We start from the raw sequence: 24,791 nt of genomic DNA on the forward strand, positions 1-24,791 counted from the left end.
ATGTTGTTGGTGTTGAGAGTGTAGCCGATTTGACTTTCCTCCGCTTTTCTGTGTTACAGTAGAATTCAGTCAATGGGTCCCATTCATTCAGTCACTCGACAAGTGTTTATCCAGTACCTCCCATGAGTGACGCACTGTGCTAGGTGCTGGGAAAGACGTGAAGATGGGTGGCACCCAGCCTCGCCCTGCGGGACTCACAGTCCGGTGAGGTACCTGAGGCGTGTCCACAGGTAGCCACGGGTACCACAGGAAGGGGCAAACAAAAATATGACCGCGGTTCAGAGAAAGAAGCCATCATTTTTGCTTGGGGGTGAGCCGAGAGCAACTTTTTGCAAAGTCTTAATGGGGATTTGAAAGTTGGGGAGTCTTTAACGAGCTGAGACGGGGCATGAGGGCTTCCTGTTCGGGAAGGCCCGGAGGTCAGGGCGGCTGTCCTCACATGTGTGGAAACGGGAGAGGGGCGGAGGGTGAGAAGGAGAGACTGGAGACCTGTAGGTGGAATGGGGTGTGGACGCCAGACAAGGAGCTTGAACTTAATTTGGCCCGGAAAGGGGAGTCGTGGCAGGCTGCCGGGCAGAGTCTGTGCCATAGAGCTCGCAGCACGGTGAGGGCAGATCGAAAGGGAGCCTGTGGCAGGCAGAGGGCTGAGATGGCTCTTCCAGCTGTCCCTCAGGCGATAGATGTCCAGAGCCGAGGTGTTCGGTGCAGCCCTCCGTGAGGTTCCCAAGAGGACGGGAGTAGGGGTTGGAGCGAGGGAGAAGGATGAGCCCCAGGCCAGAGGAAGGCGGCCTGCTCTCTACGTAAAAGCATAAGAAGCGGGAAGGACGTGACAGTGCCCATGGGCAGTGCATGTGGCTTCCCTTGGGGACGTCTGAGGAACGCAGACACGAGGGAGGCAGATTTAAACAACTGGTAGACCCAGAGCGACAGCCTCCTGTGACAGAGCTATTCAGATGAGGGCTTTCCGGCCCCTCCTCCCCCCGCCAGCCACGGAAGGCCAGACACTGCGCTCGGGCGACTGGGCCACGGGGAACGTGAAGGAGGTTTGACGCAAGATCAGGTTAGCAGTTTCCTCTATTAAGTGGGATCGTTATACTTCTGGTTCCCTAAATGAGACTGCTTGCTCCCTAAAGTGACCGAAGGACGTCCTGTTGCCTTCAGCTCATGACAGGGAAAGTCCTGGGACCCACATGGGTTCTCACACAGTGTCAGGATCACTTTTAAAAGGAAGACGGAGAAAGTTGTATTTCAGATTCCCGCCTGATTGATTCTTCCACGCGGGCCAACCGGTCACGCGGTTAGAAAAGCCCCAGGCAGTCGTGGACATGCACTTGCCAACTGGATTCTTCCTCTTCCCCTTTGCCTGGACAAGGCCAAATAACTTAATAGACACTCAAGTGTAAGTAATTAAACCACAGTGTGTTGTCTCTGTGATGACAATGTGTCAGGGGACAGAAAACTGAGGTTAAAGACATTGATCTCTACTTTCGAATGTCAGATCCTAGCAAGGACAGCAGAGGCCCTCGTGGAAGGTGGAGGCGATGGAGAGTCCTCCAGAACCATCACCCGAAACCTAAAGATCACAGCCCCCCTACCCCCATGCCGTGCACTTGGGACAACCAGAAATCGTTCAGGACGTGGCTTACTCATTAACTGCATCTTGCTCTAAGGGGGTAAAGTTTACAGCTTAGAACAGACAGACTTTGAAGTCACCCAAGTTATATGTCAGACTCAAAAGGCAAAATGAAGACACTGAAACCTAAGACCTACTAAGCCACCTTCACACTGGAGGGTTCCAACAGCAGATCAGTGTCCATCCTTGGAGAAGCCACATGGAGCTAATAAATCCCAGCTCACAGCACCCCAGGGGGGACCGCGTCCTCCTGGCTGGTCTGTCACGGTGTCCGGCTGTTCCTGGGTGCTGCAGCTGAACGGCTGTACCGACTTGTTCCAAGAGGGAGAACACTGGTCTGTTCTATCCTTTACCGTCCATTCAAGTGGGTGTTCTTCTGTTGAGTTCTGAATTTAAATTCTAGAAAATGCTTTTCTACACAGTTGATCATTTTCCTAACCATTAAAAAGAAGCCCATCTCGAGTAGATTCTTTTAGACTAAAAAAATACTTTAGGACTAATATATATGAATTGAAATCTCTTGGTACCAGGGTCATTTTTATGCTTCAGTGTGGACTGTGTTTATTTCTGCTTGTGATACACTAGCTCATTTTCAAGGCTTCATACAAAGTAAGGTTGCTTTTTATGTGACAACAGGAGTAACAAAGATAATGTCATTCTTATGACACAAATGCTTTTTAATGATCTTCCAGAGTTTGAGTTTCTCGATATTAACTCAAGGTTGATATCACCATCAGATTTATTTAATCAATAGGCTTGCAGCAATTGACCTTTGACACCAGCTCTTCATAGAAGCTCCAGGTTGCCATCGCAACGTGCCCCGTTAAACAAAACAGACATGCCCTGGAATGTCTGTGGCCCCTGGCACTGCACCGTGTCACAGAGGTGGGGGACAGCCCCATTTAGGGTTCTGAGTTCTGTGCAGTACAAATGTGGTTTTGATTGTCACTTTAAGTTAAATCTCTAAAGGGAAGATGGTCGTTCCCTGGCCAGACTTTTATTTTCTACGTGTCTCGAGTTGAAACGCAGGTTCTGCACTAGACCACGTGAGCGGGTGGCACCCTGAGTGGGGCCGTCATTTAAAATCATCTCTCCCACTGTCAGGACTAGAAGATCCCCATTGCGGAAAAACATCCCCTCTATAAATCCAGGAGATAAGACGGTGTCCCCAGTTTCTTTAATTTTTTTTAATTTAAATTTATTTATTTTTTACGGTGGCATTGGTTAACGAAATCCAGTAAGTTTCAGCTGTACATTTTAACAGTAAGACGTATATATATTCACACTGTGTGTTCACCTCCCACAGTTAGATTTCTTTCTGTCACCACATATTTGACCCCCTTTAACCCATCTGTCTCCCCCTCTCCCTCACCCCTCCCCTCTGGTAACCACTAGTCTATGTCCAGGTCCCCAGTTTCTTAAACGTTTGCTTACTTAACCTGAAGCTTTTCGGTACCTAAAATCACACAATCAGATTTTTTAGAAAAACTGAAAGTCCACTGAATTATATTAGTATTTGCCTGAAAATACTCGAGGAAAAGCAAGGACTCTTTCTTACGCAGAGCGAAATGAGATTTTAAAAAGTCCTTTTCATCATTTAAGTGAATATTTCCACAAGAGGGGATTTCTTGAGGTTGGACACGCTGATGTCCCTGTTGTTCACAGCAAGTTCTTTATAACTTCTTGCTCTCCACTGCCATTTGCTCTCCTGTGAGACTCTCTGAGGACATCGAAAGGCTCTAAGTGTCTGGGAGTCTGGTTGGGGTCCCATTGATGCAAGAATGACAACAGGTTTTTTATAGTTTCCCATGAAGCCTGTGAAAAGAAGTCATGACTGGCAGTCTAGCCGAAGTGTGACATAATATTGTTTCTCGTCGATTGTTTTGTTCAGTTTCTGCAGGGGAGTTGGAGTGGGGGAGACGAAAGAGATGTTAGACATGTCATGTATTTTTGTCTCTCTAAAAAAGATGATTCTTTTGGAGACCACCTGGCCTAGTCGTGTCTGGGGTCACTTTTCCACCTTCTTCGAATTGTTGTGAAGTCTCTGGGTCTCTGCAGAGCGGGGGACTCGGGAAGGGCCTTTGGTCTTCACTTCACGGGGACAATCCGTAGGTCCACGTCGCCATGCCTCTTGAGGACCCAGTGCTTTAACCTGCTTATTTCTGGTCTCAACAAAGGGGACCATGGCCTGTGGTCCTCGAGACCTCGACTCTTCCCGATATCCCCTCGCCATCCCATAAGGGACCTCGTCACCTCCCCTGCAAGCGCTGCACAGGCCTGGGGTGCTGGTCCCCTACACTGCCAGGGCTGAGCCCCTGTTCGCCTCGTCTTGGGCAGAGCTTTCCATTCCTTTCCAATCTTCTTCGTTTCACCTTTCATATCTGGAAGGGCATCACCTGAGGAGGTGGGCCCTCTAGGAGACGCTTTCTACTCTAGATGTTATAATTCTGTGATCCCATGTCGTGTTGTTCCTTGACGCCCATGATGTTACTGAATATGGTGACAACAGACGGGCCATGGTCATTGCAGATCTCATCCTTCACTCAGCTCCAGGCATAGAGCTCATTCTCACTCTGCCTCTCATCACATTTGTGGCATCAAGGGGCAGTGACAGTGGGCCAGGGCGTGATGCTTAAAGCTGCCCTGGCTCCTGGACCCCCAGAGCCTGCCGGAAATAAACTTTAGTCTGTCCCAAGGGTGTCTCTCCCTGAATCACCACGATCCCGGCTGTGTGTCAGCTCACGGTACTGAAGGACAGGAAGGGGCTTTGTAGAAATGTGGGCCATGGTCATTGATGGCAGCTCAGATGCCTTCTGGAAGAGCATGAAATTGTTATATTCCAGCCACTGCGATCCCTTTCATCCTTTGTGGAAACTGGCCTGCAAGTTTATTACCATAGCTCATTAACCTCTTTTGGACAGATTAGCTCCAAAATATTGATAAATGGTCTCTTGCTTTTTGAGGGTGAATTTACAGTTCTCAGCATTTTGTGCCCTCAGTCGTTTGACCCATGACGAAAGGCTGGGTCTGATGAAGACAGTTCTAAGCTGGTGTCTTCTTAAGTTATGCAATTTCAGGGAAGGGTGAGACGGCCGTACAGATTCGTGAGCTGCATCCACAGCGCAAATGGTCTGTGCGCCTTTCCGTGATGCACAAGGGTTGTTCTCATTCTCCTGCCAGCATCTTTCCTGGGTAGCAGCGTGGCAGCAGACGGCCTGGGTTGCTGTGGCTGGAAAGTGAGGGTTAAATGGTCCATGAGAGAGAATCCCCAAATGTAAATGCTTAGCATAGATGAATTTTTAATGGATATCAATTTTGCTTCTCCAAAGCAGCTTTCGGCGTCTTGGAAAGTGTAGACTGCTTACTGTTGATTACTGACATTATCTTTCTTTTTTTTTCCCCTCCCCTCCTGCCTTCCCAATCTGTTGGCAGCTGCCCGTACCTAGCGGTGAAAATCACCCCGGCCATCCCCGTGGTTGGTGGCATTCTGTTCTTCTTTGTGATGGGGACCCTGCTCCGCACCAGCTTCAGCGACCCTGGAGTCCTTCCTCGAGCCACGCCTGATGAAGCCGCCGACCTGGAAAGGCAAATAGGTAACCTCGAAGGCCTGCCCTTAGCCTCCGGTCCCTTCCCACCTGCGCTCAGCCACAGCATGGCAGGACAGGCCGCGGTGCCCGTGCAGGATGGGCAGGGCACTGGACAGTGACGAGTGACCGGGGAGGAGTCCCCCAAGCGGCTGGATGACCGGAGTAGGGATATAAAGTGTCCAGAGTAAGGCTGAGGGGCCGGCGGGCCAGAGGCGAGGTGACCTGGTGCTGCCATCAGCCAAGGTGCCTCCATGGAGCTCTGTTTTCTGATGTTTCCACAAAACCCCAGTGTCCAAGTCCGAAGGGACCTCTGTAGTTGTCGGTGGCTGCTCTCTGTCCCCCTTTACAATCACAGTAGCCTGACACTAGTGTCCATAATATAAAGCTGGGAAAGTTCCGTCTTACACCGCCGTCTTATTTATCCAGGCTAGGGTCCAGAATCTCCTTTACTGCGGCATAACAAAGATATATAGTTGTGATGGATATTGAGACAAATAGCTTTATTTTTCCTTAGATATTGGAATCTTAGGATAAAAAGTCTACTACGATTCCATTTTAAAGACATTAAAACAAATCCTAAGTGCTCGCATGACAAACTTTTAAAGTCCTTTTATATAATTAAAAAGAGAGCTTTGTACTGCTGTTAAAAGTTTTCCCTTGTGCATGTGGAGCTTTTCTGTAGTGCACTGATGATTTGACAGGCGTGATGGAGGGGCCGTGATGACTCGGTGTGAATGTAAGGTTTGGGCGTGAGAAGTCATTTAACACAGATGGTTCTGACCGTGTTCCTCCAGCAACCAGGGCTTTCCTTCTCCGTCTCACTCAGCCTAAAGACCCCCGTTTCCACAGTATAAAGAGATACAAGTGTGGGTCTTTATAGAAAGACCATCCTGTCTACCATCCCCAAGTTCTGAAACACGGTTGTATGCTTCTCTGAGCATCTGCCTCCATCCTTCACCCCCGTCTCGTGGAAAGGGAGCAATGGTGGGAACGTATGGTGCGTAGTCTCCTGGGCAGCAGCCTTCTTGTGTCCTGAGGCAGAGAACAAGGGGAAGGAGGATCAGCAGTGCCTTTCTCAGTCATTGCATCTTGGGCGTTCAAGACAGGGCACTCATTCATAATTTAAAGCCTTACATTTATAGCACATTAATAATTTGTAAAGAATATCATTGAACTTGACCACTTCCAAACAAGTGTATGAGGAGGGCTTTATTATTACACCCACCTTACAAATAAGCAAACTTAGCCCCAAAGAGGTTAAATGGGAGAAAGTGGCAGAGCCAGAGCCTCGAACTCACGTCCCCTGGGTCCCAGCCCTGTTCCTTCCCAGTTGTCATGCCAGAGGGACGAGAGGAAGATCAGGCCCATTTCCCTTCCAGGGACAGAACCTGGCTTCTGGAAGCTGCGTAGTCTCCGCCCGCATCACATTAGCACGTAGGTTGAAACTGCTGGACCCACAGAGGCCCGCTCTCCCTTCAGCATCCGCTGTGATTCTGCTTCCTACCCCACCTCACAGTGCCTGCGAGGAGCGTCTGTCAGATCAGCAAGATTAGGAACCCGTTTTCTGCCTTTCTTACAAAGTGGTTGATAAAGAGTGCCAATGGAATTCTCTATTATAAATGCAGGTTCTCGGAGGCACAGTTTCCATTCTTCCTTATAAATATTGAGGATGTTGTGAGCAATTCACTCAAGTGCATTCAATTTTTTTTTTTTGCTCAGAGAAGTATTTTTCAACATAAGTGTTTTTTTTTTTTAAACCAGCTTGGCCCCCATACTGCCCTGAGACACAGATTCTGTGAGAAGCAGATGGGGTAAGGGATGAAACCAAATGTCATTTCCTGTGAAGGAGAGAAGAGGGGCTTTAGAAGCAGGACTTTGGCGTGGCAGAAATGACGAGCCTGACACATCCTCTCCCCAAAAGATAATGACAAAACTGGACGAAATAGTCAGAAACAATCAACTCATGGCTCTGGAATCCGACTATAACCATGAGAGATGGTTATGGGTGAAGAGTTACTGAACTTCAGGTGAGAATAGTGGGTCTCTGTAGCATTCTCACCTGAAGCGGCTCTGGTCCCCAACCTGAAGTCGACCCGGTCAGGGCAAGCCCTGAATACCGGCAGCCTCCCTGTCGGAGGGGCCGACTTGATTTGGAGTGGAGTACGTAAAAAAACAATAACTGAAACTTTCACCTCAACAAATGAGAGAAAGAAGAGCAAATAAACAAAGTCAGCGGTACTAAGGGAGTATTAAAGAGTGGAAATTAGTGAAATGGAATATGGAGAATGTGAGTGATACCGAAAGCTAGTTCTTTGAGATCAACAAAATCGACAGACCTGTACCATGCTGTCCCCTCCCCCGCAAAAGAGAGAATATACAAATTACCAAAATTAGGAGTGAAAGCAGGAGCATCGCCATTGACCCTACAGAAATTTAAAAAAAGGATTTTAACTTTATGAAGAGGATGAAGAAGAAAAGAAAAAAAGACTCAAGAAGAAATAGAAAATCTGAAGAACCCATAATAAATAAAGAGATTGGTTGTCCATATGTAAAGAGATGAATTCGAATTTTTACCTCGCACCATACACAAAAGTTCATTCAAAATGCATCAGAGACCTAAATATAAGAGCTAAAACTATCAAACTGTCGATGAAAACATAGGAGAAAATTTTTGTGACCTCGGGTTAGGCCCAGAGTTCTTAGATATGACACCAAAAGTATGCTCTGTAAGAGGACGAAATGATCAATTGAATTTCATCAGATTTAAAACGTGAGTTCTTCAAAAGACACCATAAGAAAATGAGATGACAAGCTACAGATTGGGAGAAAATATTTGCAAATCATATATCGGATAAATTATCTCGTTTTTATATCTAGAATATATAAAGATCTGTTACAATTCAAAAATAAGACAACGCCTCTAAAAATGAGTAAAGGATTCGAACACAACATTTTTCCAAAGAAGGTATCTTGAGGCCAATAAGCACATGAAAAACTGCTCGATGTAATTCATTATTAGGGATATGCGAATCAAATCCACAATGAAGTACCACTTCACACCCACCATGAGTGGCTCTAATTAGAAAGATGGACAATAACAAATGTTGCTGAGGATGTGAAGAAATGGGAAGCTTCATGCATCACCGGCGGGAGTGTAAAATGATGCAGCCACTTTGGAAAACAGTTCCTCCAAACCCCTCAAGAAGTTAAACACAGAGGTACCGTATGACTCAACAGTTCTCCCCCTGAGGTGCATATCCAAAAGGTATGCGAACAGATGCCCTTGTATGTGCATTATACCTAAGAGCCAAGAACTGGAAGCGACCCAGGAGTTCACCAGTGGGTGAACTGGTGAGCAGTATTTGGGATATCCACACACGAGACACTGTTTAGCAATAACAAAGAGCAAAGTGTCAACATATGTGACAACACGGATGAACCTCAGAAACATTATGCAACCTGAAAGACGCCAGATCAAAGACTACGCATTGTGCAATTCCATTGATATGAAATGTCCAGATAAGGCAAATCTTTAGAGACAGAAAGCAGATCAGTGCTTGCCCGGGCTGGGGGTAGGAGTGAGGATCGACACAGACATGGGAGAACTTTTTGGAATAACAAAAACGATCTAAAATCAGATTGTGGTGATGGCTGCATAATCTGATAAATTTACTGAAAATGTATCTATCGTACACTTATAATGGATAACTGTTGTGGTATGTAAGTTTCACCACAGTAAAACTCAGAAGGAAAGGAGGAAAGAGGAGGAGGAATAGAATAGAAGAAAGATCGGAAGGGCTCACCCGTTCTCTAGTTGTGTGACTTTAGGCTCATCGTACACTTTGTAGACGTCACCCCTCTGTGTCACCCCTCTGTGTCCTCCTTCTGTTTCCCCCTTCCTGTTCTTATCTGTAAAGAGTGATAATGGCACATATCCTGTAAGGTCGTCAGGGTTAGCTCAGTAAATGGTTGTATTTTTTGAAGAGAAATTCTCTTTTCCCACCATCCTCCCTTCACCTTCTACAAGAATATATTGTCATAAGAAGCGACCTGACACAGGGTAGGAATAAATGGCAGAGCTGGTACCACCCAGGTCTGATACTTCATAAGATGTCCTCCCATGTATTACTTGCCTGTGGAAATAAGATTATGTTTCAATGAAATCTTAGCACGTTTATTCCTTGCTAGCTAACTAAAGAAGGAAAGATTGAAAATCAGATTGGGAAACTTTTTATTATTAGGGTTGTTCATTCTAATCATCTGTGGTATACCTCTACTGATAGAAGCCCATAAAAGCCACTTGACACCAAAAATCTGAATACTTTATTGAAGATTTGCCAAGGATCTAAACAGCTTCCCCATCTTCAGCCTTCTGGAGAGGAGTGGGTGGTGAGGAGGAGGCTGTGTGTCTCAGAGTCTGTTACAAGTCTCCAGAAATGCCTTACCCTTCATTTTTCTGAAAGAACTTTCCCAATAACTTATGTTGCAGCTAAAAAGACAGCAAAGAATGGCATCAGGGGTCCAGGGAGGTCTCGCTGGAGTTGCTGGAATCCTGCTTGGAGATTACAGTTTCAGAAACTCAATCTTTTCAATTCACTCAGGGACAATCAGATACTAAGCGACTGATTTGGGACCAAAGTATCTTGTTTCAATTAGGGATAGGCCTTTCCAGGGATCGAAACGGGAAAGCAGCCATCCTACCTCCACTATGGTCCACGTGCATCATCTCTTCCCAGCCCATCAACAGTTCTGAGGATGCAAAGTCAGGGGCAGCAACCATGGGCAACAACCACAGGCTGAGCTGTGGATGCGCCTGCCTCTGAGGCTCCCAGGACAAGTCCGGTTACTTAGGAAACACTCTCCAGTGTCAAGGTAACCCTGACACCGAGAAGTGATCTAATGTTTGCTTGGTGAGAGCTGAGTCAATCAAAAAAAGCTGGCCGGTCTTTTCAAAAGTCAGCTTTCAAAAGTGGCAGAATCTGAAGAATCGTTGCCTCCACTCTGGACCTGTCCTGGCTGGCTAGAATCCTTCTGCTGCATGTGCGCGTGCGCGTGCATGTGTGTGTGCGCGTGCGTGTGCATGTGTGTGTGCGCGTGCGTGTGCATGCAAGTACCTGTGGTGTCTCTCTTCTCTCTGTCTCTCTCCTTTCCTCCCTGTCTCACCCCCAGTCTTTGGTTAAATTCTCATCCACCAGTTTTTCTTGTAATGCACAGAACCAATCACCGTTTCTAAGACTAAAGTTTATCTTTCATTATTTCCCAAGTTAGTCCTTGGACTGCGTCTCCTCTGGAGATGTTTAGGAAGTGTGGCTTCTCGACCCTTGTCAGCCGGCCACACAAGCCCGCACCGTCCCAGATCCCCGGGAACCAGAAGCTTCCACCGCCAGCTCCACTTGCTAGCATGTTCTCTCCAGAGACATCCTAACTCTGTGCTTAAGAATAGAAACATTATGCTTGGAATTTTAGCAATACTGATAGTTTTTTGTCCAAGAAAATACTTTCTGGGAACACTGCTATGCCAATTTAAGACCTTAATCAGTTTTCTCTATTGCAAAGCTAAAAACTCTCTCCCGTTTTTCCCTGTTTCTATTTTCATTTTACTAAAATTAATTTTATTAGAGTAACTTCTTTTTCTGCATAAGATTTATAACTAAGATTTTTTTTTTATTAATCTGGCTCTTTTATATCATGAAAGTTACCATTATGAATTTTCTTATAGAACTATTATTTCTACAAAGACAAATTTTCCTGGAGATTTACTTTTTTTACCATGTGAATTTTTTTAAGCCATTATTGATGTCTTTTTTTGTGTTGGTTACTTCTCATGGTAATAGTCACCATAAAATTGCTTTAAAATTTGACGGTTTATTTTCTGCCTCGTGATGATTCTGTTGTCTGCGGTTGATCTGTGATTAAATCCATACACTTTGCAGTCACTTTGTGTACTTTACACTCGATGTCCACACTGCTGAACATACTAAAAAAAGGAGGAAAAAAGGGGGGGGAGGGGAGAGGCGTCATAGGTGGTTAATTGGATTGATTTTTGCCAGTTTTCTTTTTCAAAAGGTGACATTTTCTGACCCCCAGTCCTTATTTGCACCCCCCTACTCACCTGCAAAATTACCACGATTTATCCTTTGTGTAATTTGTTTGTGGCGGTCACTTCGGCATCTTGTGGACGTCCAGAGGCCCCAGCACGCTGCTCAGCGTTGAAGCCCCACCCCGCCTGGGCGGGGCCCCCTCCCGGGTGCGGCCCCTCCCACCTCCATCGTCCTCTCCCCGCTCTCTGTCGCTCTCAGCCCCGTCTCCCAGAGTTCCCGCGATGCCATTTCATCAGCTTTTGGACTCTCTTCCTGCACCAGCTTAAGCATTTACCTGTGTCCATTAAAGTGAAATATTCCCTGTGCTTTTCCTGTAAAGTAATTGGTTTATTGGTCCACTATGAACAGGTAGAATCCTATTAATAGCTATTTTTCATTAAGCGCTTCTCTCGTGCCAGGCATCAGGCTAAGCTCTTTCCATGATGATCTCATTTAATACTCACAACAGCCTCTCAGTGATGTTTAGTTCCTATTTCATTTCTGAGAAAGCTGGTGCTCAGAAAGGAAAGTGATTTGCCAAAGGTCATTAGGCTGGAGCTGGGAGCCTAATGCAGGTCCTTCTGCCTGTGTCACACCCCGGGCTCTTAACCACTGCAGGGGACCACCCACCATCCAGTTGCCTTGGGCAGCCAGGCCCTGAGCCGGAGACTGCTGGGCTTGCTGGGGCAGGTAGCACTTCCGGTGTGTTCTCTCTCCCCCCGCAGAAGTCCGCACCATCCAGCCCTCCAAGCCGTCTGTCCCTTCAGCTGCGTCTCTCCATCATATCCATGCTTAGACGTAGAGAGCCGGGTCCAGCACTCTGTGGCTAGAGGGCCTGGCTCTCAAATCCTGGGCCCAAGTGAGCAGAGAAGGAAGAACTACAGGGACATTTCAGACTGTCCAGTGCCCCTCGTGGAGCTGCCTGACGGTACAGGGACCTTTTGTCCAGTGGGACTTTCAGTGACGTCAAGATGTCCCACGATGCTCGTGAAAGAGCTAAGGCAAGTGCGGGGTGGGGGCACCCCCACCATGTCTGAAATGCCTTCCGGGAAAGACAAAGGTTTTTGAAGAAACTGGCATTCTAGGAATAAAAAGGAAAAGTAGATTCCTTGTTCAGGAGAAAATGCTAGAATCATCTAGTGGTTACTGATGCCAAGGAAAGGTAGGCAGTGAGTGTCTCACACAGATGCAGGCTGGTGGCTCAGAAAGCCAGCATTCCTGATTGTCTCTTTAAAAAAAAAAAAAAAAATCCCAGCCTGGGAGAGCTGGAAACCAGATGTCACAATTCAAAATTATGGTATTTGGGGAAATACCACAAGATTTTGAAAGGTCTAGTTCTGAGGGAAGGGAGGAGCCAGAGGTTTTGTTTTTCCAAAGGATTTAGAAGGATGGATGTTTTTCATCCAGGAAGTTCATTGAAGCGTATATACGATTTCTTCTTCCTATACAAATCCAAATTTGTAGGAAGGTACCACGTGTTGGAACTGAAGCCCGTTTCTGATGCAAATGAGTTTACTTGTTTGTGAGGTTAGAATGTTTCCTGTGTGATGTTTGGAGCGGGGGGGATGATACTGACATCGAAAACCACCCATGACCCCTCTCTATTATGCATGCCCTTCGCAGATGTCCTCACAGTCCTCCAGATAGCTTTGTGGGTGGCAAGTGGTATTTTCCTCCTCCTTACAGGAAGAGAAATCGAGACGGGGAGACTATCTAACTTGATGAGATCACACTTTCGCACTCACACTGCACTAAGCCTAGGAATCTAAATTCCTAAATCCACGTAGGTATTTTCGTGATCTCCATATTTCCCATCCCGAATCTACTGGGCGTCTCTCTCAGTACCGTGGAAGATGTGACTGACATATATGTTCGCATGTACAGATCGGAATCTTTTCTATAGAACTGATAAACTCCCTAAAAGCGTTTCAGATAAGAGGACATCTCTCTCTCTCTCTCTCTCTCTCTGTGTGTGTGTGTGTGTGTGTGTGTGTGTGTGTGTCACTGCACCAATGTCATATTCTTTAAAGAGCTTGTGTTAAATCAGCAAAATGATGGCATAGAGCAATGTTGATGTGCTTCACTTTGGAAAAAAAGAAATGTACTATAATTATAATCAGTCCTCATATACGAGGCCACAGGAGGGGCAGGATGATGAAATAACCAGGGTGTGGAAAAGGTCAGCTGCGAGGGAGCAGGGGAAGCCAGAGGCCACAGGGAAGGGAAATAAAGGATCAAGTGGCATGAAGAGGGTGGAAAATTGGGACCACGTGGTCCAAGAATATGGCCAAAGGAAGGAGCAAGTGGTCTGGAGCATGGTCATTAAAGGCCCAGCCTTACCCAGCTCAGGGCACTGAGAGAGCCGCCTCAGTCTAATAAAAGGGCTTTCTGGCTCCAGATTTGCTGGTCTGCTACAGTGCTCTGAGTCACAGAATATTCCAGCAATCATGGAGATCATGCTGGACAACTTCCTTTGTTTACAGACCAGTTGACTGGGGCTCAGAGAGAAACAGGTACAAATCCACCCGTGCTCACACAGAGCCCGTCAGTGACAGCCCTGGGACTCCGGCCCTGGGGGCCCGACTCCACTTCCGGGTCCTACACCTCTCCTTGGACTTTTTCGCTTATGAAACGGAATTCCTAAATCCTAGCTGCTCAAGCCGAGGCCCCTGGAAGAGCCCATCGACATCACCAGGAAGCTTGTTAGAAAAACAGAACCTCCAGCCCCAGCCCACCTCCTGTACCGGAACCTGCGTTTTAAACAAGACTGCTGAGAAGCTCAGCCCTAATGCCTTTCCGCTTCTCGCCTGTGACCGCCATGACTGGCGACTGAACCTGTGACCTTCCTCTCCAACGGTCAGTGTCAGCTTCCTCTCCTCAGCTCTCAGGAGTGTGGCAAACTACGGATGCATTTACTTTTAGAGTATTCCATGTAGTAACCCCGCTACAGAGTCACCTGTATGTGGCATCTTATTCTTTATCACTACTTATGAATAATAGCTATTAATAAATACCCTCTCCTTAGATAGTGCTTTACCTATTTCAAAGTCCATATATGTTTTTATTTTCAGTAAACTCTATGGTTACAGGCACAGGCTCGAAGCTGATCTCAGATCTCACCTCTTCCACTTGCTGTGTGATCCTGAGAAGCGTTTTAAGCTCTCTGGGCCTCGATTTCACTGCATGCACAATATCCCTCCTGACTGCGAAGTTCTGTTGCAGTGTTCCCATCCTGTGATTCTAGGAATAAATCTTTCCTCCTCTGCTTGACCATGAAAACCCAGGAGCCCAAGTACTTTAGAAGGTTATTTAGCATGTTCACCTCCTTAGAAGAAATGACGCCTGCTGTTAATAATTTTAGAATGAGAAGCCTTGTCTCAATGAGTAATCTGTAGGTGCCGTAAAGTAAGTGATGTTTAAGTAACTCCCTGGAGTATTACGATCGTTATTACTTTCACTGGTGCTCTTGGGAGGGTAGACGAAGGTGACGAAACAGTAGCTCCTTTGAGTGAAGGAGTGAGCCCGTCTGCCAGGAGGGTTTCGGAGGGAAGTCAGAGATAAGGCGCTTCACCCCAGACTCAGCAGGGTGCTCTGGGCAGAGGAGGCACTGGGGAGTGCTGGGCGTGAGGAGGAGGTGGGTGAACATGGCTCTTCAGGAGAGAAACCCCCCAGTGGAGGAGGTCAATCGGAAGAGCGGGCAGGCTCTCCATGCTTGGAAGTGGGAGGCATTTTCTTATTGCAAGTGTAGAGGGGCAGGAAGGGCATCTGAGGAACGAAGGGAAACAGAGACTCGGCGAGGGGGAAGGAAGAGCACCAGGGCCAGGAGGCCTGGCGGGGTCTCCGCTGGGAGGGGCCCGAGGAGGCCAGGCAGGTGCAGGCCCCGGGCCCCCGGCCACGGCCACAGCCACACGGGGCAGGAGACCAGAGGTAGGGCAGTAGGTGTCCCCCGAAGTTTTCCTGGGAAGAGCCGTCTCACACCCCGCTTCGTAACACGGGGTTCGTGGCTGGAGTCCGGACGGGGATCCGCTGACAATGCTCTGTCTCTGCTTCTCTGCTCATCGCTGACTGTCGTCGATGCCCCGCATCCCTTACGTGCCTTTGTCCTCTGCGAGCCTAGATCCTTATTGAAGTATCATCTTTGGGGTCTGTGAGATCAATGAAACTAGATCGCAGTCATCACCCTCCGACACTTGGTCAAACCAAGTCACTGTTTGCTTTCGAAGTGACCTGTTTCCTGCCTGCTTTAGGATTAAATGCTAGAGTGGTAGAGTGGGGATTCACCCCCGGTTTGGTAGAGTGGGGATTCACCCCCGGTTTGGTAGAGTGGGGATTCACCCCCGGTTTGGTATATGTCTCCTTTTCCCTCCTGCGCCCTACGAAACTCAGGTCTGAGTCTCGGGAGACAGAGCAACGGTCGTTTCGTTCCTCGTGGGGGAGTTCGGAGGCCGAGAACCGCTGCCTGAGACACGGGCAGGGCAGCGTCCCCTCAGCGCCGGATGATGGCGAGTTAGGCCAGACAGGTTTCTTCTTCTTCTTTCTTCTTCCCCTCCTGATTTCCATCCGTGCAATTGTGACATTATAAACATTGGGATCATCTGAAATACCTGAACAGACTCATTATTATGGTTAATGCTTAGGGTCAAATTCCACGCTGTTTGATTAGGCCACAGGCTCTTAGGCTTGAGTCTGTTCACGCCTGTTCACGGTGATCACTGGTCCCACGTCCAGAGTTTCAGAGTCAGTGGGTCGTAGGTTGAGGGTGAGGCCCGGTCATTTGCATTTCCAACCAATTCCTGGGGGTTGCTGATGATGCTGGGCAGGAGGCTGCACTTTGAGAAGCCCCGAGTCAGAGACGCAGTTTCTCCTTTGAGATCTTTCCCCTCATATGTGTTTATCTGAAGGCAGAGTCGAGCGTCTCCGGAGCGCGGAACAACCACAAGATTCACCATCTCAGGGGGACCACTGGGGAATGGGTGGATCGTCTTCCCGTGGTCCGTTTGTTAAGATATAGGGTAGTGACCCACATGGGAAATTCCTTGAGACACTTAGATAAGAATAACACCTGGACCAAATGAGCTGGGGTGGACTCAGCCTAGGGAAGCAGCCCATGGTCTTCGTTTTGGGGGCCAGCATCACAGGTTATGACCGAGCGAACCTCTCTCTGCATAGAGCCCCGGATCTAGGTAGCTGTCATTGAACACCGGCCACAGATTTCCGGAGCTCACACTTGGGCTGAGGGCAGAGGGGCTGAGGACAGTATCCCATGATTATCAGAGCCTTTGGGTGCCTCGTGCCAGCAAAGCACGTTTAAAACTTTCCCACTGCCTCATGAGAGACACTTGCCTGCCACTTCCTCCCAAAAGATGGCTGATCCCTGAAGCCACCCACAGCCATTGTCACTCCCAGACAATGTGGGACTGCCCTCCTCCTGCATGCTTGGTCAAGGGCTGCTCCAAAGCCACAATCCTAGCAGGAGGACGTGCATGATGTATGTTATTTTACAAGAATGTCGTGCACTCACTCAGGTATCACGATGCCCTTGGGAGGGAGGAGTTGGGCCGTCCCAAGTGTCAGGGGAGGCCAGGACTTTCCGACTGGATCCAGGTAACACTCCTGTGTCGAACAGTTGCGTTTTGAAAGCACCCAGAGAAGAGGCCCACTCTGAACCTTGACCTCTGATCCTTTGTTTGTGTTTAGTTTGTGTAATTATATCATGGTTCAGGCCCATTTTGCTGAACTCAGAATGTCGGCTGAGCCTCCTCTAAAAGGATGACACATATTCTCTCCGAGTCAGAGACCTTTTATCTGATTGTTATTATAAATTCCATCTACGAGACGTGCAGGTCTCCTTAACAGATTGGAATTCTAGGCTTCCCGAGCCCGCGAGTGAGACGTGGGTATTTGGGATGGGGCTGCCCTTTATGTCCTTCCCTGCGATGCTGCTCACCACTGTGCAGAGAAAAGGTTACTAAGAGCAACGCAGAACGTCGGCAGCTGCCGTCCACCTTTTCTCAGCTCCTCACCTGGGCCAGGAGAGGGTTGGGGCGTGGTCGCTTGCGTTCTCTGTAAACCCCCATGGCATTATGGGTGCTGCCACCGGAGGTGCGATGGGAGGGGTGGTCTTTTCTCTCTGGCTATTTAGTTATTATTAGTATTCCAGGGCAGACCTGTGACAGACAAGGGGACAGTCTCCAGGTGTTCCGTTCCCGTGTTCTGTGCCACCATGCCTTGAATGACTCCACGTCCATGTTAGATCATGGATGCACCTTTTTCCACCACCACTCCCATTTTAGAAAAAAAAGACACATTTTCTCTTAGATGCAAATGACCGGGTTTCGCTATTACACGTGGTAAGCTTATGATACGGACCAAAAGGTCAAGCTCTCAGAAAAGAAGAGAGAAATGAAACCCGTGTTTCATTTCGCGAACAGGGCACCCGTGTAATGTGGCTGGTGTTGTCAGGAGGCTGTCTGACCCCTCCCAGCCTCTCCTGTAGCTAGACAAACTTTGGGTTGGTGACTACGCAGAGATGTCTGCATTTTTCTCTCAAGGAGTGCAAAATGTTTCAAATTTCATGCGGCTATTTCTTATCTTGCGATGACATACCCAAGACATTTAATGAAAAATATTCCTGGCTGGCCCGTTTAGTTAGAAAATTAATCGTTATCAGTAATCAATCCATTTTAAGCATGGCCCCATCTTAAGGACTATGGAAGAATAATTTTTTAAAAAAAGAAGCTAGCTGGAGGCTAGCATACACAAGTATAAGCACTGAAGGCTTTTGTGTTTGTTTTAAGCAACAGAAATTTATTTTCTCACAGTTCCGGAGGCCACAAGTCCAAGATCAAGGTGTTGGCAGGTTTGGTTTCTCCCAAGGCCTCTCTCCTTGTCTTACAGATGGCCAAAAAGTTAAAAACAGAGGAACATCAAAGAGGAAATGAAGACAGATGACTGCAGTGCATAGGATGCACTGCGCACCACTGACAGCTGGGCCAGGGAATTCTTTGTGGTGGGGGTGTTTAGCAGCATCCCCACCCAATACTCACGAGACGCCACTAGCATCCCTGTCCCCCAGTCGTGACAATAAAATTGTCTCTTGGCAGTGCCGAATGTCCCCTGCGTGCAGGTGGAGGGTGCACAATCAGCCTGGTTGAGAACTAGTGCTCTAACGTCACCTGAATTCAGAGAGGGAACCGTGGGAGAGAATGGAGAGAGAGTGAGCACGGAGAGCTGTCTGGGGCGAACGAATCCTATCTGGATTTCAAGATCTGAGGATGAGGATAAGAATTGCCTAAGGAGACGGTATTCGGGGGCTGTGAGGGGGTGAGGAGAGTTGAGGGGTGGTGGGGAGACAGAGGGTAGGAGAAGGGAGGTGTTGTTTCAGAAAAGGGAAATACAGGGGCCCAAACTGAATTTCTCTGGCTGGCATGCGTGGTGTTCGAGAGTGAGGGGTAATAGTGAATGAAGTTGGTCAGTGTCGGGGCAGGTAATAGCTGCTCCTCCAGAGTTCAGCAGGCCCGAAAACAGGGTCAGGAAACAATGAGACCGGCTAGTACTTACATGCTGCACGCCCGGCAGTGTTTTCATGCACTACAAATGCGAATTTAATCCTCTCGGATGGCAAAGCCACCAAAGCCACGGCAGCGAGCTGTCTTGTCGCCAAGCCCGTGTTCTTACCCACCGCACTGGGGCGGGTTAGGGAAGGTGGTGCCGGGTGCTGGAGTTCTTGCCACAAGGCAGGCTTGGGTCTGAAATTCAGGTGGTCGAATAAGGTTCGAAAGGAGTAAAAATATCTACTCTAGTTTACAAAAATGTCAGGAATTTGTATGAAAAGTCAAATAGAGTCTCAGATTTCGAAGGAAAGCTAGAGGCTAAGAGTCCAAGTGGGTAATTCGGGTCCCTGGGCCCCAGAGAGGGGTTGGGGTTAAGCTGGTATTGAAGCAGGGGCTTCGGGCAGGAGGTGACAGGTGGGGCCTGGGCAGGCCTGGGCTCAGGGGAGGCGTGGCAAGGGAAGGCTGCCATCTGTGGAGGAATAGACCAGAAGAGAAACGAAGGCCACATACCAGTGTCTTTGACTGTTCTCCAGCACTGTGCAACAGAAATATACTGTGAGCTACAAATGTGAGACACACGTCTTTTTAAATGTTCTAGGAGCCATTTTTAAGTAGTAAAAGAGAAACAGGTGGACATAGTTTTAATAATATATTTTACATTATTTTACCAAGTTCTTCACGATATTATCTTTTGAACATGTGATTGATGTTTAGAGAGTATTGAGATAATTTACATTCTCTTTGCACTAAATCTTTCAAATCCGGTATGTATTTTATACCTGCAACACATCCTAATGGAGACTAGGCACGATTTTAGTGTCCAAGAGCTGCAGGTGGCAGTGGCCACCATATCGGACAGCAGAGATCTGAACTCCCCAACCGCAATACTGCCTGCCATTCCAGAGAAAGGCTGGTAGTTGCTCTGAGCTTGGTGACATCCGTGTCACTCCAGTTCCCATGTGATGTACAAGCATGCAGGCTCGCGGTTCATTTCCCACCTCGGCCGGTTTGCGTGACCGGAGGGGTACTGCTTCAGAGCCATCCGTCACCCAGAGAGCCCCAGATGGCCCATTTAGTGACAAGAACGGCCCATCTGGGACACGGACATCCAGCCGTTACCAACTCCGGAAGAAAACAAAACCAGTAACTTCGATGCTGAAATGAAATTCAAGTTCGTAGGAAGGAGGGATTTCCAATATAAGAAAGGCAACAGCCCATCGATAAAGAAAGATTGGATTCAGGCTAAAGCAACGAGGGACTGAGAATTGTGTTTTTGGTTTTATTTCTTCCGTCTTAAATCCTCATTTCAGATCCTTATGATTCCGTTTTTCTACTTGACTGTGCCCAGGATGGTTCTAGGGAGTCGTTACTAAATGAAAACTTATTGGTATGGCAATTTTGCAAAATTCCATCCAGTGAATTTGGGGGATGCGAAACAGTATAGCAGGGTTCAAATCATGTGGAATGGGGATTTCTGCTGTCTGTTGGAGGCTCCTTCTCTTTCCTGGCTGAGCCAGAGAGGGAGGAGCACGCAAGAGGGGAAAACATCTGGAAATGTGACCCACAGGGAGGGCTGCACAGCGACCAGCCTCTGGGGGCTGGATTTCCCTTCCAGCTAGCTCTTCTGGAGAAATGAAAGTGAGCACTTCTGATTTCTAATCAGACTTGCAGAATTATTGCAGCTCGACACACACACACACACACACACACACACACACACAATGTGACGACTGAGAGGCTGCTCAGGCTTCCCGTGAAGCTCTCCCGATGTAAAAGCAGTTAACAACTGCTCTTCCGTGATGATAAATGCTTGTTGGTTTTTTTCCGTCAATATTTTACTAATTATTCGCGCATTTCGGTAATTACGGACACAGAGAGTCCGATGGCGATTGTGGAAGCAGATTGCAGAGGTGATTGGCCGGACACAGTTGGTCATCAGGGGCAACATCATCGCTTTGTGACAAGCAGCTTTCAGCCCAGGCACCTGGCTGCCTGGCAGCCTTCTGAGCTGAGAGCTGTCGGTGACAACAGGCCGATGTGGCAGCAGTTGGCTGCCTTCTCCACTGTTTCTCTCTCCTCTTGCCAGCTTAACTCCCTGGCAAGTGTGACAAAAAAATCCACTCCACAATCGGCCACTTGCCTGACTTCCTGTTGGTATGACTGGCCGTTGGCAGCCACTCTGTGCCTGCGCCAGTGGAAAAAATCTGACGAAGTGAGGATTTGCCTATCCCTTGTCTAACGGAGAGAGCTTAACCCGTCTGCAGTCTTGAGGGACACCTTCCCAGAAGAGACGTGCTGTTCATATCCCACGGGCGCATCTCATTTTTCTGTTAAAATAACATTCGAATGGTTTATTTCACCATTTTGTGTTTCCTCATTTCAAGCCCCCCCCCGGCTGTCACAAATATTATTTTGTAATATGCCAGTTAAAAATGTTTTGCCCAGAAAAGAGTCTGGAAGAAAACCTTTTTAAGACCTGGAATTTGTAGACAGAGCATTAGGAACTGTCTTCCCACAGTGTCAGAAGTTTTAGAAGTGAATGTGAGACCCAAACGAACAAGATGGTGGACGAGAAATCCAGTAAGAAAGGAGACCGAAATAGGGCTCCCACTTCGGGGAGCAAAATCTAAACCTTACTTGGAAGATAAATGTGAAGATGTTCATTGTAGACTTATTTATAATAGTGTAAAGAATTAAGAGCAACTTAAATGTACAACAGCAAAATGGATAAATGAATTATTGTATATTTCTGTAATGACTGTTAGGAAGGAAGCCATCAAAACCTTGGTTTCAGAAATACTTCGTGACTTATGAAAATGACCTTGACACAATGTCAAATGAAAATATGCAAAATATGAAAGTGTATGTACATTGCGATCTTAATGCATACGCAAACATAGAAACGTGACTAGAAAGAAATATAAACGGAGCTTTTTTTGTGGTTGAACAGGCCACAAAATTTTAATTTTAAATTAAGTTTTAATTTTTTAACTATGCTTCTGATATTCCAAGTTCTCTAGGATGAGCACATATTACTTTTATGAACAGAAAAGAAAAGCCAGTAAATGTCATGACATGAACTCTAATATGTGTCCTTGCACCCAGCATCCATGAAGCATCCCGCTTACTAGTTGCCTGGCCTTGGCACACCTTGGACCTTCTCTTGGGGCTTCATTTCCTCATCTGGAGGGCGGGATTCACCGGTGTTGCCTGACTCCCAGAGCAACAGAGGCACGAACCTGAAGAAACTGGGAAAACGGCCAGTTGCTTACACGAGCATGATAGCGCGACATACAGCATCATTGTGTCGGAGGCTCTGTCTCGTCGCAAACCCACTAGAATGGAAGGAATGAGGAATTGAACAAGGCTCTAATGACATGTTTAGAATCAAAGCCCGTGAGAAACTAAAACTGAAAAATGCCCAGCGCTTAAATGCACATCGCAGGAAGACTTCTGCGGGGAGCCAGCCCGGGTCCCTATAGCTTGGATGGGGTGGCTGGCCTAAGCGCAAGGGCTGCTCTTTATAGCAAACGGCTGCAGAGTCGTCCGTGATGAGGGTGGCTCGTGCAGCCGTTATCAACCCCTGGGGCTGCTGTTCCCCTGCTTCACACAGCACAACGCCTGTGAGGGGGAGACGCCTGCGTAGATGGTTGGGAACCGGGGAGAAAGTCCAGAAGGCTCCGCTGCCTGAGTCTTCATCGGCACCGACTACGGAGCTGCCCAGAGCCAGGGGGTGGCCAAGGCCAGGGGTTTCCATCGTTGGTGCAGATCCCCTTGGTGGTTTGAATGTTTTACCTGCTTTTTTTTTTTTAACCATACATGTCCTACTTTTCCATAATAAGGTGTATTTGTGCACATGTGAGCACGTTCCCCTGGAGATACTGATTCAGCACTTGGGCTTTCCATCAGGCACGTGATGTCTTAAAGTCCCCAATGTGAGACCCACTATCCTACACTGGGATAATTATGGGGCAGCAACCGGGAGTCCTTCCTGAGAAGACCCTGACTCCACTCAGCCTGGGCTGGGAAGGCGCCTGCCACATCCTGGCCCCAAGCTGGAAGGGGAGCTGGCCGGGTCTCAGTGACATGAGATCGCCCAAGAGTGACTGGTTCCTGCGTGGCCGTGCTCTGACTGTTTGTGTGTTGGGGAGGGGGGTCCCCTTCCTACGCCCAGCACAATTTCTTCTAACGGGGGTGTATATGCTCGCATCTTGTTTTCAGTACCTGGTTCTTGGAAAATACTTTTCAGGGAGGCAGCCAGCAAAAAATAGTCCATGGTGGGCTCTGTCTGTCAGCTGAGGCATGTCCACGACAATTTTGGTCATTTCTTTCCGTTGGATGCAAAAAATACAAGGGTGAGGGTTGGACACCGCCTCTAGCCAGCGGGGGCAGAGCGGCCAGCACTGCCCAGGACTGAGTGCTGACAGCCCAGAGGCTCAGGCAAGATGCTGTCACCTGGTCCTGTGGGAAATGGCAGGGGCAGCAGGTGGCGGGAAGGTTTGCCACCCGTCAGCCCCCCCGCTCCCCCCATTTCAAAAACAAGCAGCTGACGGCCTCTGTGGGCCAAATTTCTGGCTTAGTCCAGGCCGTGGGGCTTTGCCGCAGTTCTGGGACTTCTCTAGAAGCCTGAAGAGAAGGGAAGCATGCAGCCGTGTTGGAGTCAGGGGATTTGGGTGCCCGGCCACCTCCAATTGGGCCCACTCCAAGATGCTGTTAGTCTGCAACCCAGCTCCAAGGGCGAGCTTCACTCTGAGGATATCAGGGTCGTCACAGATGAAACTGAGCTGGAAACTCCAAGAATTTCTCAGTCATATTTCTTTAAGTAGTTAACAGAAGAATTGAGAAACTCCTACTCTGCTGATGAGATAATTTAAAAGAAAATAAACATCACATTCTCGACAGTTAAAACTGTTCTTTCCTGGTGGTCTCAGCTGACTGTCTCAAAATAGCGACAGAGTTTCCTTGGATAATCAGAAGCTAAAGGCATAAAGATTCAGACTGCGATTCATTCTTCATGTCAACCCAGCTTGAGACCCAAGCAAGTCACTTTATCTGTCAAGGGGGAAAAAAATCAGAGGTATCAATATGTCTGTGTGGCTAGAGAGAGGCTGTAGGCATTTAGGAATTGTCTTTTTATGTTATGCCTACATATATATATTTTTAAAATATGTACGAATATGTGACCGTTACATGACCATTAATCTCTAGAAGTAGAAGCTCCATTTGCTTCTCATCCAGTCCAATACAACAGTCACGGTGACTTGTCTGTCACTACAAGTCATGTTGTAAGCACTGGCAAGAATACAAAGAAACATGAAATTGTTTTGTTTTCGTCGAAATCTAGACCATGCTCCTATAGATCATGAGGCGCTTGCTAATAAATAACTCACCTGAATTCTGTTCCATGCCTACACTTCTTTATTTTACACCTATGCACTTTTATTAAAGTGCCAGCGAGCTCCAGTTAGGGCGGACGAAGTCACTGCTGCCCGTCCTGTGCACGACTTTCCATAACAGTCATTCTTGGCCTTTTTGCAGACCTAGCACGGGAGAACCCACGTTTGGGCCTCTGAGGGCTGCTGTGAGTTCACTGAGGCAGGTGCAGGGCCCTCCAGGTGCGATGCTAGAGACCTGCCGGCGAGCCCTTTCATGCTGCTGCCGTTATAAAGGACAGTGTCCTCAGGGCTAGAGTCCAAAGTAAGAGTATGTGAGCCGTTTCACTGAAATCGCTCTCAGCGGAAAGGTGTTGAATTAGGTTATCGGTTGAATGGTGGGCTGGGTGTAGGTTAACAAGCATATGAAGCACTTACCTACTGTGCGCCTTCACCCCCTTTACCATCTGCTTGTGGGACTAACGCAAAAATACAAGTAACGTGTTCGCGAACACCACGGGCGAGTGACTCGGTGCTATCCAAACTTAGTCCCCTGCGTTTGAAGA

At 47.8% G+C, this 24,791-nt stretch overlaps 1 protein-coding gene and 1 long non-coding RNA gene across 7 annotated transcripts in view; one reads left to right on the forward strand and one right to left on the reverse strand.

Moving 5' to 3' along the window:
- The window catches only part of ZDHHC14 (zDHHC palmitoyltransferase 14), a 220,206-nt gene that overhangs the window by 122,715 nt on the left and 72,700 nt on the right, over positions 1-24,791 (forward strand). For 5 of the 6 annotated variants that reach the window (XM_039873872.1, XM_039873873.1, XM_039873874.1 and 2 more), the window contains one exon: positions 5,066-5,226. In XM_039873872.1, the coding sequence (XP_039729806.1) occupies positions 5,066-5,226 (161 nt within the window). Of the gene's footprint in view, positions 1-1,208; positions 1,998-5,065; positions 5,227-24,791 lie in introns of those variants that run through there. The other variant, XM_039873877.1, reaches the window with a different exon arrangement.
- On the reverse strand, positions 5,004-9,257 carry LOC120611418 (uncharacterized). The gene is made up of 2 exons (XR_005655180.1): positions 9,024-9,257; positions 5,004-6,252 (listed from the first exon to the last, which is right to left on the reverse strand). It is a non-coding gene; the product is annotated as an uncharacterized LOC120611418 (long non-coding RNA).

Source organism: Pteropus medius, unplaced genomic scaffold (genome assembly GCF_902729225.1).
Source record: "Pteropus medius unplaced genomic scaffold, Ma_sr-lr_union100, whole genome shotgun sequence".
In the NCBI taxonomy this organism is placed as follows: domain Eukaryota; kingdom Metazoa; phylum Chordata; class Mammalia; order Chiroptera; family Pteropodidae; genus Pteropus; species Pteropus medius.